The following is a 17,847-nucleotide window of genomic DNA, read 5'->3' as shown; positions in this document are numbered from 1 at the left end:
TGGGAATTTTGGTCGGCGTGGACTAATTGAGCAAAGAGCCTTTTCTCGTGCTGTAGGACTCTATGAGTCTGTGACTAATCGTTCACATGGTGCTGTGAATATTCTGCAACCACTTGCACAGGTAGACAGGGGTTTGATCAACACATAATTTTATAGATGACAGCTCCAGCAAGTCACCACACTTTGGGTACAATTTCTGTCTAGAATTCAAGCTCAAGCTTTGCTTTTGATTCAGAGAAAGAGCAAATAATATTCTGATAAAATCAAGACACGAACTACATTTCCCGCACCAAAGATGCTGCACAGCCTGTTTTTATTTCAGCAGGTTGTTAATTATTAATACAAAAGTAAAAAAAAACTATAAAAAGGCAGCATTCCAATCTTGAGGAAAATATTAAGAGGAGAAAGAGATCAAAATTCTGGCACCAAGCACAGAAATAACCTGACTGAGAAGGCCATCAATGGGTCCAAGAAGTGAGCACTGAGGATCTCATTCAATGTGTGCACTTCTTCCATGTTTGCCAAGAAGTGCTTGAAGAGATTCCTGTGTCCACCTAGTTTTCTCTGACCAGTGGATAGCAGGGGGACGTGAGTGTATCATCCACACTGCTGCCATCACCCCTCTGCTCCTACTCCCCCTCACTGGGATAACATCCAGATAAATCTATATTAAATTTGCTCTTTTCAATGAAGTTATAAATCGCAGCCAGACTGCCAGGAATAAGAGTTCCTTGGCTTAAATTGAAGGAGAGGTATTGAAGATACAAGGAAGAGCTCCGGTCAGTGTTGGGGATCTCAGCATTAGAGAGAGAGGTGGGCTAAGTTCAACTTGGGACGTATTGCTTCCTTCTGAATCAGTGAGCAGGAAGGCGGAGCACTGGGTGGAGAGTGCTGACAGGCGATGGAGCAGAAACTTCAGCCTTAAACCTTCAATGACTGAACAGATGTATGTGATTTTAATCCGGAAACCAGCAAGGCGGCCAGAGGGAGGGAATAAATCCCATTGAAAGAGGTAAATTCAGCAAAAATACAACACGGGCAAAGAGATCGTTTTAAGTTGGTCGGGCGTATTAGTGTTTATTCCTCAGAATCTCTGTTTTCAGCAATTACAGGCTTAGGTTTCGGTTTCTCTCGCTTTTAACGCTTCTTGCATTCATGTGGTCCGACCTCTGGACCCGCTTACAGTGGAGCCGGGGAACTGTTGTGAGGTCGGTGAGGGAGCTACGCAATACCGCGGCTTCAGTTTGCATTGTAGGCCTCGCCTGCTTTTGTGCGAATTAATTTCCAGGCAGGGAGTAGAGCTAATTTAATAATTTGATCAATTCATAAAGTGCATGTGCTACATCTATGAACGCTCGTTCGTAATTTAGACATGCTTTCCTCATATGAACATTGAAAATAACTGAAATCTTCTTTCCAAGTCTCAAGAACTTGTTTTTGGCATAAAATTTCACCCTATTCTTACATTTCACACACTTAAACACAACTTCCATACGTTTAAATGGGATCATGACCTGAACAGTATTCCTGAGCTTCTAATTTTAAATTTTCCATGATTTAGAGAGGTCGGGGGAAATCAATTTTTTTTATTATTGCAGTTTAATCACTGGAATGAAATAAGAAATTTGTGCATTAAGACAATAAGACGCAGAAGCAGAATTAGGCCATTCAGCCCATTGAGTCTGCTCTGCCATTCGATCATGGCTGATCTATTTTTCCTTCTCAACCCCATTCTTCTGCCCTCTCCTTGTGGCCTTTGACATCCTTACTAATCAAGGACCCATTAACTCCTGCTTTGAACATACCCAATAACTTGGCCTCCATAGCCGTCTGTGGCAATGAATTCCACAGATTCACCACCTTCTGGCTAAAGAAATTCCTCCTCATCTCTGTTCTAAAAGGATGTCCTTTTATTCTGAGGCTGTGTCCTCTGATCCTAGACTCTCCCACGACTGGAAGCATTCTCTCCTTGTCCACTCGATCCAGGTCTTTCAATATTCAGTAGGTTTCAATGATTTCCCTCTTCATCCTTCTAAACTCCAGTGAGTACAAGCCCAGAGCCATCAAACATTAGCCATTTCACCCCCGGGATCATTCTCGTAAACCTCCTCTGGACCCTCCCCAATACCAGCACATCCTTCCTTAGATATGGGGCCCAAAACTGCTCACAATACTCCAAACGTGGTCTGACCAATATCCCCATTCTCCTATAGAGCCTCAGCATTACATCCTTGCTTCCTTACTCTAGTCCTCTTGAAATGAATATTAACATTGCATTTGCCTTCCTTACTACCAACTCAACTTTCAAGTTAACTTTTAGGGAATCCTGCACTGGGACCCCCAAGTCCCTTTGCACCTCCAATTTCCTAAATTCTCTCCCCATTTAGTGAAAAGTTTTATGTGGGGAAACAAAAGTAAATAAATAAACTCAAATTTTTTAAATTTCTGTTTCTTGATGTATGCACAGATGATGGAAAAATAAAAGAACTTCTTCCTGCCTTTTGTGCCCCTGCCTCTGCAATTCCCTTTGAAATCAGTGGGATTGTGGCTCCCTGGCAAGTGTAAGCTGGCACAGGACCTGGGAACTGATTTCACAAGTGTTATTGCTGCGGAGTCTCAGCAACACTGAGCACGTTGATGTTGGAGCCCAGCATTGGAGAGTGTTGAAACATAAGGTGCCAGTAACTTCAGGACTTGCACGTTTGACTAGGCTTGTGTCTAAGTCCCCGACTTGCTGGTGTATAAGTGTGCATTCAAGTTCAAGTTACTTTATTGTCATTCATCCATATGCTATAAAAACACATGGAGGAACGAAATGTTGTTTCCCCCAGACTCAGACAACAGAGGACATACATAGAACAGAGGACATAAAATAAACGCAGACAAAAAAAATTGTGCAAGTACAAATAGTGCAAAACATGGTATATACAGAATACAAAATTAGTGCAAGGTTAGTGCAAAACCGAGTTGGACGAAGAAAATACAGAACTCAGTGTGTTGCACTAGTTGTATAAATGTGTTCAGCAGCAGCCAAAGTTCTTATACGCTGTTGTGCAAACCAGGGCTTTTGACGCAGCATTTGTCTGAAATTGTCATTCACCAGCAAAGTCCATGTTAGCGGGATAAAGAAATCAGAGCCTACCTGGTAGCTTGTGGCCACAGAGCAGTTTCATTTTCCTGTTTGATGAGGTGCTGGTTTGGAAAAAGGAAAGTGTTTTTGCCTGGGATTTCAGAAGAATCACACTGTTTTTCTTTCAGTATTAAGCAATTGAAAATTGATTGTTATTACACTAGCAATGAGTGATAAGAACCGTTTCTGAGCCATTGTATGACTGGGCACTTCCTGCGATAAGTTGCGTGGTGAGAAAAAGTAGAGGCTTTGTTCTTCCAAACAGTGGGGGCACCTGTTGGGTGGTGCAGCGAGTAGAGCCGCTCCCTCACAGTTCCAGTGACTGAGGTTCAATCCCAACCTCTGCTGGAGCTTGCATATTTTCCCTGTGACTGCTTGTGTTTCCTCTGGGTGCTCTGGTTTCCTTCCACATCCCAAAACTGTAAGTGAGTTGGATACTGTGAATTCCTCCTAGTGAGTAAATGAGTGGTAGAATTTGAGGGAGTTGATGGGAATGTGGGGAGAATAAAATGGGTCAGGTTAGCATTAGTGTAAATATGGGTGTTTGGCAGAGACAGTGGGCTGATGGGCCTGTGTCTGTGCTGTATCCTCAATACCTCAAACTCGTGCTTGCAATCCTGACTCGATTGCTATGACAGAGCCGTGTAGGATGATACCATTTCTCATGCAATACTCCTTTTGAGCATCGCAAGGGAATGTGGCCATGGTGTCCTGGGGTCCCCATCAGAAGCTCCTCAGACAACATGGTCTTACACACACACACACACACACACACACACACACACACACACACACACACACACACACACACAATAAAACAGTTTGCCATCCCCACCGCAGGTCTCCAGCCCTCTCATCTCTTTCTGTTCCTCCAGCACCCCAGGCTTTGCTGCTGCCCTGCACTTGCTCCCCATCACACCATTCCTCATGCCATTCCCCATTCCCAGTGTCCTCCCCATAACCAACAGATTGATTCCACAATGCCTCCCCGATTCTGTCTCACCACGTCCCCTACGTGTCAGGCTCCAATGCCGCCCCCGCAATGGGCCCAGTTAAAGCTACTGAGCTTGGCTCAGAGGATGCCTGAGCAGCATATTTTTGCCCGTGAAACTGTGCCACATCTAAGCCTTGAAGCTCAGTAACAACTGAATTTTGAAGAACTGGGTCAATGTCTGAAATTGTCATCGGTCGGGTGCACCTACACTATCCTAGTGCATCCTTTGGGCACTTTTACCCTGCTGGTGTCAATGTCTACCTCGAAACTCTGTCCCTCCTTCATTGTCTGGAAACAGAAAATGTTTACAGAAAAAGATGTGGAATTTACAGTGCAAGAACAGGACATTTTGGCCCCTCCAGTCCCATCTGATGTTCATGCAGAATACAAAGTACCTGCCACCTTACTTCATGTGGGAGGTTAATTCAATTTTTTTTTAATTGAGACCAGTTAAATTATTCTTCAGGCAAAGGAGTGAAGGGTTACAGAACTGACACAGGAAGATGGAGGAAGGCTAGTAGTCAGTCAGCAATAAGGATGGATGGGTTGAATTGCCTCCTCCTTGTCCCACATTCTGATTAAAGGTTAACAACACTTTGCACTGATTTTGTTTCTGCTGTTAACCTAGAAATTGATCCCACCTGTTTTTATTACTTGTGCCCTAACCCTAGAATTAGTTAAAGTCAGAAGTAATGATTCTTTTGATGATTGGAAAAGACATGGCTCGATTGAATTTTGAAAGGACAATAAGTGCAGTACTCATTCAATTCTATTTGTGTATTCTATTGTTGGGATAATCCTATGCATCTCCCATCGCGGTATCCCAGAAATTGGCAGCAAAGAACTTGAGATGCTGCAGGGGCAGATGCTGTTTGTTGTAGTGGAAATCTAGAACTAGGGGGATATTGCTTCGGGATAAAGGGCTGCCCACTTAAAAGTGAGGTGAGGAAAACCAGTTGGTGTTTCAGGTGGAGACCCTTCACCTGAACTTTTAGTTGACTGTCCATTCCACAGATGCTGCCTGACCCACGGAGTTCCTCCAGCAGCTTGTCTTTTGCTCCAGATTCCAGCATCCGCAGTCTCTTGTGTCTCCAACAGAGTCAATGTTTCAAGTCAAAGACTGTTTGGATTCCTGGTGGGAAGGGAAGAGGTGAAAGTACAGGTGTGGCATTTCCTGAATTGGGAAAGAAAGGGGGAAGTTGCAGAGAAGGTGGCAGGAGGGATGGATATGACAAAGGGGATATCTGTGATGGGGTGAGGCCAGGTCAGATGGGTTAATGGGGGCATTTAGAGGGTGATTATACTTCCTTAGCTGTGTTATGTATTGCTGATAGCAGGACTGTGAGATCTGCCCAGCCAGTCAGGCTGTACTAATGGAGAGAGATAACTGAGCCAATATCATGTATGAGGACCCACAGAAGAAATGGCCAGTTCTGATACAGACACAAAAAGCAGGTTACTTAAGGTTGGAGAATTCATTATTAGTCTGGAAGGCTGCAACCTGCCCAAATGGAATATGAAATGTTACTCAGTTTTTTTTATTTGACCTGGTTGTATCGATGCAGGAGGCCACAGTCAGATCTGAGTGGGATGAAGAATTAAAACAGCAGGCAACAGGATGCTCAGAGTTGCTCCTGTGGACTGAATGTAGGTGCTCCACAAAGCAATCACAGAGGAGGCCACATTGTGAACACTGAATGTGGTATACTAGAAGTGAATTGCTGCTTTGCCTGGAAAGTCTGCTTGGATTCCTGGTGGGAAGGGAAGAGGTGAAAGTACAGGTAGACGTGTTGCATGGGAATGTGCTGAGAGGTAGGGAGTGATTGGTGGAGATGGAAGAGCAGACTAGGGAGTCACGAAGGGAACAGTCCTTTTTGAAATGCTTAAAGAGGGCGGAGGGGAATATATGTCTGGTGGTGGAATCTTGTTGGAATTGGTGCAAATTCAAAAGATGGTCCATTGAATGTGGAGCCTGTGGGGTGGAGGGTGAGGACAAGGGGAACTCTGTTCTTGCTCTGTCCTGGAAGAGAGGAGTGAGAACAGAGGTGCTAGAAATAGGCAGGTTAGAGGCAAGGGTTCTGTCCACTATAGCACAGGTGAAGCCATGGTTCAGACTTCTTTTATATAATGGTTATTAATAAACCCAATAGGGAATTCAGGACAACGTCGTTATTCAAGGAATGTTGAGTATGTGGAACCATTGAGGGCAGTGGAGACAAGCATTGGAGAATTTGGAAAAAAGTAGAAATGGGGGGAGAATGATGAATGCGGTAGGAGAGGTTTTTGTAGAGCATAAACCTGCGTGGATCAGATGGAGTGAGTGAACTGCTTCTGTGCTGTTCTTCTGATGTAGTTCATCTGAAGTATAATGATGTATAATGATCTGCCCTGCTCTCTCCCCTCAGTCTATACCTTCCACAGCTTCAAATATTAATCCAGTATTACCATAAAAGATGCAAATAGGTAACCGTAGTTTTTCATTTTCCATAACATGGTGAATATATTGGACAATTCCTTGGTTTTAAGGTCCTTCCTTGTAGGCAGGTCTATATTACTGTGCTTTATAGGAAATAATCATTACTTAGTACATTTCTTCATTTAACCTGATTCTGCCATCTGAATGTTCATTTTGGTAACATCCATATTATACTGAAGAATTGTAAACGAGTTGTTTGCTGAATCCTGACTGTCATCAGAATTTTCTTGATTCTCTGATGTTCACCTTGTCCATGCTGATAGCAGAACTGAACCAAGCACTGACTAACCCCTGGCATCTACCTTCTCCAGCTTGCCTTCAATATGAGCAACATGATTTTTCTTCTTCTTAGTATCCTTCTGTAATTTACTGGATGAACCTGCTTGGTCATCGTGGCGGTACAGGAGTTGAAGTTGATTTTTACCTAGTCCCACCAGTAGAAGTATCTGCCTTACAGTCTGCATCTCCCAATCAGTATGACTGGTCAGGAATGTACGATAGAGTGAATGTATCGTACTGTACCTGCCTATGTTGTTGCAAGTCTTGCTTGATGTATGGGTACATAATTGGTTTCAAGTCGAGGTATTGTGTTACTAGATATAATTAATCACTTTAAACTTCTCCCACTAGGAGCAATGGGCTTGTCCACTATCAATATTTTGGCCTAGCTCTTTATGTTTTACATTGAATGCAATTCTGTGCTCTTTTCAGACACTGGGCAAATCTGTAAGGAGAGGTCAATTGCACACAGTACGAAAGATTCACAAGCCCACCATTGCTGACTGTCTAGTTGCATCACTAACCACTGTCTTTGCTTTGAAATTTTCCAGCAAAATCTCTCATCCACTAATTTAGAACTATTTTTTCCTCCTGAGTGTTACAACCCATTCTTTATCTTGGGGTATCTTTACCGTTTTGGAATTAAGATGCATAGCATTACTACTCTGGATCTTAAAATTGTAGATTTCCTTATCACTTTCAGTTGTACAGTATTTTTAAAAACATCTCTAGCATTGATTATTTGCTGCTTCCTGTTATAGCTCATCCCTTCTATTGTGTGTTCTGTAATATGGACTTTTTAAAATTATCTATAGATTATGTTAGTTTAGTTGGTTATACTTTCCCCTCAGAGTAAGATTGCTCTAGGTTCAAGCCCAATATTAAGACATTGAGCTCACACTGAGCTCCCGTTCCATTAAAATGCTCAAAGTGTGCTGCTGTTCTCTTGAGAAGGTGTTGAAGTGAGGACTGTCTTTCGGTGGGATTATTCCAACATGCAGAGGAAATGTTTGGTCCTTCAATGAATGTCATCCTTTCCTAATGTTGCTCTGTGGATGTCTTTATCACATAGGTTAGAGCAGTTTGGGAAGGTAGCTTGCTGCCTTTTCAAGGGCATCCAGCAATAGGCAGAAGCACCCACATCCTGTAAATTAATGAAGAAATAAAAATTATTCAACATGTGGGCTACAAAATGTCTGTCTCCCCCTCCCGTATAACAAGAAATAATGCACCCCAAAGTGATTGACATGAAACACAATGAACTGCTTCTTCCTGTGTGGTTAGGTTTAACTACACCATGTAATTCCACCCCCCTCCTGAATGAATAACTTGATTAATTTTCTACACAGGGACCAACTGATACCAACGCCTGCTGCTGTTAACATGTCGAGTACCTCTCCAGGTACACGGAAGCGCAAGGAGGAAATTCAGAAAGGATTACACTTTATTCAGTAAGGAAGGCAATTCTATCCCTCTGCTTTTTCTTAAAAGAAAGAAACTTTTGTAACTTTTTATCTTGGATATTCTGCAGTCAGGTAAAGTACAAAGATAAGGGGCATCCAGTTAGTGCATGGCAGAAGTTCCCAGATTTGGTTTTTACTCTATAATAAGTTAGTTGATTTCATCTGGAGCAGTGGATGGACCCTCTGGTCTCAGTCCCTGTGCCTGGTGAAGGATAGATAACGTAGCTATCTTATCCTATCACTTTTGCTGGGGAGTGAAAGTGCTGAAGTCAGACAAGGATGCAATTCTGCTCAGTTCAGATGCCTCACGGTTAATACCCTAATGTCTCAAAGATAGCATCGAGCAGATTTTAACCTTCCTTTGAGCTTCCTGCTACCGAAACATCCACCTCTCTCTTCTCGTTTGTAAATAAGCAGAGAGAAATTTGACTGGTTGCTGGTATGTCTGTTGTGTATGAGTATCGGCCACTGGCCATGTTCACGTCACCCACTTGAGGAGATGTATACAGCCAGTGTCTGGGACTTGAGCACATTTTGTTATCACTGCTAAGTTTCTCCCCCACTGATCCTTGTTTGGGGAGCCAACCACCCATGCCTCATCTAAGTGGCTAATTTCCTTGTTTGAGTCTAAGTAATGAATACTGTAGACTATCTACATCTTAGGAAGGTTTGGAGGGGATCTCATTGTTGAGCTTGACCGTCCTCTAACATCCCTGTGTTTCATTTACATCGTATGTTGCTGGATCAAGTATTTTCCCACCTCCTACCTCCGAGGCCAATTGTAGCTCCTCCAGAGTGAGATCTGCAAATGTGTCTGTGTTAAATCTGCCAGTGTCACATCACACAATCTATGCACTGAGCCATTTCAGGTTTTAATGAATCAAATCAGACAGCGGTACCTTTGGTTCTGATCATGAGATTTTCTGGGTTTTCTTATTTTGCAAGGATATAAACATCAGTGCCGTTCAGCTCCTATTGACTCAACCAAGCTGGTTAATCCTCTTCCCACTTTTCTCTCCATCACACCCTCTTCAGAATAGTTGGCTAGCTTTTATAATACTGGAGGCCATTTGGCCCACTGAGTCTGCATTGACACTTTGAAAGGACTATCACATTATAACACTCACAGTAATCTTCCCCCCAGATGCTGTATGTTTTCCCTTTTAAGTATTTATCCAATTCCTTTATAAAAGTTACTTTTGGGTCTGCTTTTACCACCTTGTAAGCCAAGAGTTCCAAATTTCTCTTCAACTTACACCCATGGCTTTTTGTGTGAAGTATTTAAATCTGGATCTCCTGATTACAGACCCTCTTCCTGTGCTCCATATCTGTTTAAAAACCTTCACTGTTTTAAACATATGTATCGAATTTGCTGTTAACTTTCTCTGCTGTAAGGAGAACCATCCCAGCTTCTCAATCTTTCAACATAACTAGGGTACCCTGAGCCTGGGACTGTGCTGGTAAATCACCTGCACACCCCTTCCAGTATTTGACACCCTTCTTAGTGTGGTACCTAGAAGTGAGCTCATTGTGTGATTTGAGGTCTAACTAGTAATTAATAGAGATGAAGCATTACCTTTATCTTTTATGCCTCTGCTTATAATACTGAAAGGTTACCTAACCTTTAATAAAATGTCCTGATGTAGTGCAGCTAGTAGAGTTGCTGTCTCACAGCTCCAGCAGTCTGGGTTCATTCCTGACCTCTGGTGCTGTCTGTGTGGAGTTTGCACATTCTTCTTGTGACTACATGGGTTTCCTTTTGAGTGCTACATTTTCCTCCCACATCCCAAAGACATGAGGGTTGGTGGGTTAATTGGCCACTGTAAGTTGCCTCTGGTGTGTAGGTGAGGGGTAGGATCTGGGGAGATTGTGGAGAGAATAAAATGAGAAGACACACAATGAAATGAAAAGACCACCTAGTTTTATATCATCAGCACACTTGGAAATATTATTGTTGCAGCCTGTGAATAGCTGGGGCCCAAGCACTGATCCCTGTGGTACCTCACTAGTCACAGCTACCAAACCTGAGAAGGAATCATTTTACTCCCAGTCTTCACTTTTGGTCCGTTAACCACTCCACAATCCATGCCTGTATGTTCCCCCAATCCCATGTACTCTAACCTTGTTGACCAACCTCCTTTGATAAATCTTATCAAAAGCTGTCTGAAGATCTAAATACTCCACATCTACTGGGTTCCCCTTATCCACAAGATCACAAGATTATCCGCCCTAATCATTGCATCCTCAAAAGGATTTGGAATACCACTGTGAACAAAAGGAAAGTTTCCTTTGCCTTGGGTTTAGAGGGGTGTTGGACCATGTATTATATAATACATGGTCCTATTGTGCCAAATGGCCTGTTCCTTGCCCAGAAGTTTGATGTAGTTCCAAAGGTAAGTGAACAATTAAAGGTGCTGTTAATCACTGGGTCATAAACCCGAGCCATATCTGCTGAAGATGGAAAGACTGTACATCAAAATGATTTACAGCTGTGTATCCCTGTGTGTTAGTCACTATTGCTAAGAAATCTCACGAACGATAATGAATATTTCTGCTTCCCCCACCAGATCTCCATTACCTTATCCTGGAAGTCAGGATGAATATGAGGTACATGCATTTCTTCCTGTACTTGATTACTACTTGATGGTTAAGCAAACAATTTAAAAAAACAAGTCAGTAGAAGCCACACCCTTCCCTTGGCAGGAAGAGCACAGTGCCCACCCATCCCTTGTTATCTTGTAATTCGAGTGTGCTTTGTTATTGTTCTACTTTAAAACTGCATACAGTGTAACACATAAAGTCTTGTTTCTAGAAACCTATTAATGAAAAGTTTCCCAAACATTTTGACACAACATGGGTTTGTTCATGGAACTTTACCCTAGAGGTAACTGAAGCTTCCCCTGAGGTTCAGTGAGTTGCTTTCTTGTATGTTTCATTAATAGTACAAATGTGGGCACCATACAGCATCTATCCTGTGATACAACTGCTGTCATTATAGTGGTTTAGTTGTCACTCTTGCTTGTGGTACAGAATATCAGAATAGAAGTCCTGAATTTGTGCCTTCCTCAGGGGAAAACCTGGTCCATGAGCATTTTTAGAACAGCCACGTTGCCCCACTGGAAAAAGTGAGCAAAAGCCCTGCTATACTTGCAATTGCATCAGTCAGCCTACATCTTGAATTCTTGTCCTGGACAGTCCTTTAGCAGTGGCATACTATCTGTGCATACACACTTGGCTGGGGCAATTCAGTGGATCCACAAATTCAATGTATGGCTTTAGCCATTCACGGGAAGGAGAAAGAACCGTGGTTCCAATCTTAATCTCATTGAATTTAGAGCACAGAACTGGGCCACTTGACTGGTCCATGCTGGCTGGTTGTCATTCAAAGGCACTTTCCTGTCCTTGCTTAATCTTACCCTATTGCAAAGGAAATGTTTTCTCTTATTAACTGAATCAGAATCAGATTTATTATCACTGACTTAGCTGTCGTGAAATTTGTTGTTTTGCGGCAACAGTACAGTGCAAAGACATAAAATCACTATGAATTTCAAAATAAATAGTGCAAGAAACAAAGGAATAATGAGGTAGTGTTCATGGGTTCATGGACTATTCAGAAATCTGATGGCAGAGGGGAAGAAGCTGTTTCTGAATCGTTGAGTGTGGGTCACAATTCTTCGTTTATATTAGAGAGACAAAGGACTGCAGATGCAGGAATCTAGATGAAAAACACGATGATGCTGGAGGAACTCAGCAGGCCAGGCAGCATCCGTGGAGAAAAGCAGGCGGACAACGTTTCGGGTCAGGACCCTTCTTCAGGACTGAAGATAGGAAAAGGGGAAGCCCAGAGGGAAAAGCAGAGCAGTGACAGGTGGACAAAAGAGGAGAGGCAGGTTGGGCACAGGGTGGTGATAGGTAGATGCAGGTAAGAGTTAGAGATAGGCAGGTGTGGGGGAGGAGGGGAGAGCAGATCCACTGGGGGATGGGTCAAAGGTAAGGGGAGAGAGGGAAAAAAAGAGACTAGGAAAGGGAAGAAGAGAAGAAGCATGTTGGGGGGTGGGGTGTGGGGAAGGGGGGTGGGGATTACTTAAAGTGGGAGAATTCAGTGTTCGTGCCATTAGGCTGCAAAGTTCCAAGACAGAAAATGAGGTGCTGTTCCTCCAGTTTACGCTTGGAATTCTCCCGGCAGTGGAGGAGGCCGAGGACTGACATATCAGTGATAGTGTGGGAGGGGGAGTTGAAGTGACTGGCAACGGGGAGATGCAGATTGCGGTTACGGACAGAGCGCAGGTGTTCTACAAAATGGTCACCTCGTCTGTGTTTGGTCTCATCAAACATGAATGTAATGCAAATGTAAATCAAGCAACTATACATTGAATTCTCCCACTTTAAGTAATCCCCACCCCCCACCGCACTTCTCTTCTTCCCTTTCCTAGCCTCTTTTTCTACCTTTTTTTTCCTTTCTCTCCTTACCTTTGACCCATCCCCCAGTGGATCTGCTCTCCCCTCCTCCCCAGCACCTGCCTATCTCTAACTCTTACCTGCATCTACCTTTCACCACCCTTTGCCTACCTCGCCTCCCCTCTTTTGTCCACCAATCACTGCTCTGCTTTTCCCTCCTATATATTAGGCTTCCCCTTTTCCTATCTTCAGTCCTGAAGAAGGGTCCTGACCCGAAACGTTGTCCGCCTGCTTTTCTCCACAGATGCTGCCTGGCCTGCTGAGTTCCTCCGGCATCATCGTGTTTTTCATCTTTGTTTATATTCTTCCCTTACCTAATCCTTCTCCTTCCCCACTGATGAAAAATTCAGTTCACAGCTTAATCTAGTCCTGCCTGTGGTTTAGCTATTCTATTTTTGTTTTGCATCAATGTAAAAATGTCAATTTGTTTCCACAGTTGGAGCCAGATCAGTATAGGCAGAGGTTAGGAGGAGGCTACCTTTTGAATTGGAGTGGGTAATTAATCTTGCATCCTAGACATGGGCTACAGAGAAACAAAATAAAAGGAGTAAGGTTTAGATATAGAAACTTAACAAGCCCATCCCCAGGAGCAAATTTGCAGGCATTAAGACATCAGGTCAATATATTTTGTCATAGTCACGGAAGAAGAAAAGGTACCTTGCACATTTCCCGCCTTGGAACAATGCCCACTCTGCTTAAGGTTAGTGTATCAGATGCAAACCATCTGAAGGTGGATCGAATGTGGTGGAATGATGGTGATTGTGTGGGAACAGATTTTCTTGCTTTCCTCTCTGCTCAGCGTAAACCAGTTGTAGAATCTCATCTGAGAACCAGCATACTCAGAACAGGCAGACCTACTCCACAAGCTTTCTGAGATCCATACTGAATCAATAGAGAAGGAAGTAATATTGTAATAACCGGACCAACTAAAACGGGATGGTCTGATTTAACGCTATCATGGGATTTTACAAGATGACAACATGAGTTTCAAAAGGTTAAACAGTAAACTAATGAAGGGTTCAGCTTAAATTTACAATTTTTCTTTTGTTCATCTGTCAAGACTTTTCTGCATCAGCTTGTTAAAAACTTACTGGAAGAAGGGAATGAGCTGTACCGAGAGAAGGATTATAAACAGGCCCTGTTCCAATATGTAGAGGCCTTGAACGTAGCCCAGTATGCAGAATCAGATGAAGTCGTAATCTCACAACGTTTGCTGGAGCACCTGTATGTTAATCGAGCAACCTGCTATTTCAGTATGGTGAGTATCGTCAAGGATTCTATAACTTATTATTTTTAAGACAAAGGCATACTCCTGTATTGGCCAATATTTATCTTTCAGCCAACATGAATAAAAGGGATTATCTATCATTTATGTTATAGCTGCTTATGGGATCTTGTAACATAAAAACTGGGTGCTGCATTTCTTCCTCTTCAGAAGTATGCCCTTGATTGTTAAGTTGTTTGCGATGCTAAGAATCTAAAAAACTCTTCATAAATCAACATTTTCCTCTTTCTTATTCCTTTGTTTTCTCTCCTCTTTTTGTCTCTTCCCTTTTAACTCTTCCCTTTCTCCCTTTTCCTTTCTTTTTATTTCACTTTCTCTTTGTCTCTTCCTTGTGCTTTCGATGGCAGGACAACTTGCGTGATGTAATGGGCTCTGGAATATGAGTTTTTGCTCCAATTTAGCCTTGTGGGGAGGTGCCAGACGAAATAGACACCCTGGCTCAGCAGGTTGGGGATTAGGCACGGTGGTGGGGGGGGGGGGGGGGGGGGGGGGGGGGGGGGGGTGGTAACAGCCCTGCCCTGTTTTCGGAGAAAATAAAAACAAAAATAGGGGCAGAGAAATCAAATTGTGCTGTGTGTAATATCCTTCAGGAGTTAATGACTGCCAGTCGAGTGTTCACCGTCAAAGTAAAAACAATTGGTTTATTATTGTCACATGTACCGAGGTATAGTGAAAAACTTTGTTTTGCATGCTATCCATACAGATCATTCCAAAACGTAAGTACATTTCGGTAGTACAAAGGGTAAAGCAATAACAGGATACACAATCTGGTGTTACAGTTACAGAGAAAGTGCAGTGTATGTAGACAAATAAGGTGCAAGGGCCACAACAAGGTAGACTGAGAGATCAACAGTTTGTGGAAATGGATGAAAAATGTACGAGACAGGAAAGTTAACTTGGGTCACAGCAGAGGTGAGATGTCTTGGGTGTCCGCAACAAGAGATAGATGGGATTTAAGAAAATTAATGACAGCCTTTGGGAGAAATTCTGTTTTATTCTGGATGGTATGATGGACCATACCACAAGGTTGTGAGTGGTCCCTGCTTGAGTGGAAGCCCATCTTCAGCAAGCTTATGAGAGCCAAATTGAAAGTGAAAAATAGTAGGGTCACCCTGATTCAGTACTGTTCTCTGACAAATAACAGTGATGAAAAAACGAAGCAGAAATTCTGCCTGATGTTGCAGGCAGGGTTAGGGTGAGTACCACGCTTTGCCTTAATAGTCACTGTGGGAAATCTGAATGATAGCATCAGTAAATAATGACAGTAATGTGAAGATATGGCACCATGAATGAAACCTGAGAGAGTTTTGTTAATCTCTGCAATATAAGTGATTGAGTCTTCAGTGGAGCATTATTTCAGCATCATGGAACTCACAAGCTGATGTGGTGTTTCTCAATGGCAAAGCTAACAAAACGGTTTAACCTTGTGGTGATCAGTGAGAAACAGTGACACTCACTGGCAGATCAGAACGTGAGATGGCAACCATCACTGTGTGTCAACCCCCATCGTGCTAAAACTGAGAAGTGTGAGTTTGCCAAATAAGGGACATTGATGTTTTGACATTGACACGCTAAAGTTGCCTGAAGTACTGAAATCTTTTGTTCTGTAGTTAAAGAGCAGGTTTTGGGCATTTGCAGTCTTTGATGAAGAGGAGGAGAGTACAAGATCAACAAGAATTGAGAATAATGGCAGCAGTTTATAATCAGAGAAGTGAAGCCTGTTGTGACTACAGGCAAAAGAAAGGGGTGGATTATATCCAATACATGGACTGCCATGGAGTCCTGGATTCTAGACGCAAAAATCCCAGAGGTTAATGGACACGAGCAGTTTAGCAAGGCATAAAAGACAAGATAAGTTGCACTAGATTGATAGCCTGGCAGCACAAACAGAAGATGCAGCTGCCCACGGTGAACATAGAACCATCTATAAAATGACGTAGCTTATCAAAGCCAGACATCAACAATAGACATGTCAGTAGGTGGCTTTGTTTGTCATTGTTGACAGCAAAGAAGCAATAAATGTGCATGATAGCACTTCAAAGTATTGCTGAATAGGAAACTGTCTAAAGACGAAGCAAACATGAGGAGGCACAATAAGGTTGTGATGTGAACACAGGTGCCTCACCAAAGGAAGAGATCATAGAAGCTATTAAATTCTTCTTAAAAATGGGAAAGCTTCCTGTAGGGCAACTCGAATGCAGAATTATTCGAGATAAATCCTGAGTTAGCAACATTTATCCTGGCTCCCCCAATTGCAACCATCTGGGAAAGGAAAAGCCAACCAGCTGAGTGGACCAGTGGGGTCACAGTGAAGATTCCCAAGGGAGAAGTACTCGGTGATTTCAGGGTATGACACTTTTATCAGAGTCAGTCAATGGTGTTTTCAGAAAAGAGCAAGCTAGTTTTCAGAATCAGTATGAATGCACTGAGCAGATCCTTACTCTGTGAAACATTATTTTCATGAACAGTACTTAGAATGGCAATGGTAACTCTAAATATACGTCATAGATTTTTAAGAAGGCTTTTGACAGCTTTCACAGGACCAGTCTGTGGTGCATTCTCCAGGTAAATGGAATCCCTCTCTAAATCTTCGGAAATTCCTTCCCTAACTCTACACGTCAAGTTGATTGCAGTCAGAACAGGGACCTGTTATTTCTGTAATCCACTTCAATATTACCATTGATTGGGTAATGGGGAGAATCACAGAGGACGTGCCAAAAGGCATCAGATGGATGGTGTTCTCATCCTCTGAAGACCTTGTCTTTGCAGATGCTCCTGGTCTCCTATTACACACCCAACATCAAATATAAGGGAAAAAAAGTACCTGACCTAATGGATTTCATCCGCAAATCAGACTGAGAATTAACTGCAATGGAGTAGATATCATGACCTTTAACGTTGTCTCACCAGCACTGGTGTGGATAGAAGATCACCTCACCAATGTGCAGTCACATGGGCAGTAGCACCAGACAGGCTGGTGGACAAGCTGTGACATCCAGAACAGAACTAATAAAGCCAAGAGCATCTTCAGGAGCTGAGATTTGGTGTGGAAATCATGCAAACACAACATTAAAACCAAACAAAATTTATCAGAGCTTTCAATGCTTCTATAAAGTAGATTCTGGGGAATGACAGAGTATGATACACCAAAATTGTCAACATGCCTAAGAAAAATCCTCTGTATACTTTTGACCAGAACAATCTCAAACCAAGCCGACAGTATCTACAGTTGTCACAAAGCTTTTTCATTCAGCAAGAACCTGTGCTGATAGTGGTGGCTGGTAAGGGGATGAGTAAGGTCTGCACAAGCTAACAATAGGCCTTCAACGGGCAAGGTGAGAGAATAATTGATTCAGGTACTTTGGGGCTGATAATTGTGTAGCAAGACCCGGAGCGAAACAGCACATTCAGAAAATTGGCAGAACAGAAGGAAAAGGATACTTTTCAGTCCAATGTGAGGCAGTGGGGGAGAAGTACGAATCTGTCATTTTGCTGACTTTCACTATTCTTGCAGGGTGTATATGAGAAAGCTCTGGAAGACTGTGAAAGTGCCTTGAAGCTCAATGAAAATAACTATCGGGCACTTTATCGGAAAACCAGAGCACTCAATGAGCTAGGAAAGCATAAAGAAGCTTATGAATGCATAGCCAAGTGTTCCTTCGCTGTTCCCCAGGTGAGTAGGCCTGTTTACAAGCAATCCAATGCCTTGTTTCGTGGTTTGCTTACATTGTTAATTTGTAAAATTTACTCAGCCAAACAGGT

At 42.7% G+C, this 17,847-nt stretch overlaps 1 protein-coding gene across 1 annotated transcript in view; it reads left to right on the top strand.

Annotated features, from left to right (window-relative positions):
• Nucleotides 1–17,847, top strand: part of zc3h7bb (zinc finger CCCH-type containing 7Bb) — a 100,863-nt gene that overhangs the window by 23,632 nt on the left and 59,384 nt on the right. Inside the window, 4 exon segments of the mRNA XM_052043153.1 lie at nucleotides 8,229–8,330; nucleotides 10,910–10,949; nucleotides 13,861–14,058; nucleotides 17,600–17,758. Of these exon segments, the coding sequence (XP_051899113.1) occupies nucleotides 8,263–8,330; nucleotides 10,910–10,949; nucleotides 13,861–14,058; nucleotides 17,600–17,758 (465 nt within the window). The 5' untranslated portion in view covers nucleotides 8,229–8,262.

Source organism: Pristis pectinata, chromosome 33 (assembly GCF_009764475.1).
Source record: "Pristis pectinata isolate sPriPec2 chromosome 33, sPriPec2.1.pri, whole genome shotgun sequence".
NCBI classification, from domain to species: domain Eukaryota; kingdom Metazoa; phylum Chordata; class Chondrichthyes; order Rhinopristiformes; family Pristidae; genus Pristis; species Pristis pectinata.
The sequence above is the reverse complement of the archived record's forward strand: the minus strand, read 5'-3'. Positions and strand labels throughout refer to the sequence as shown.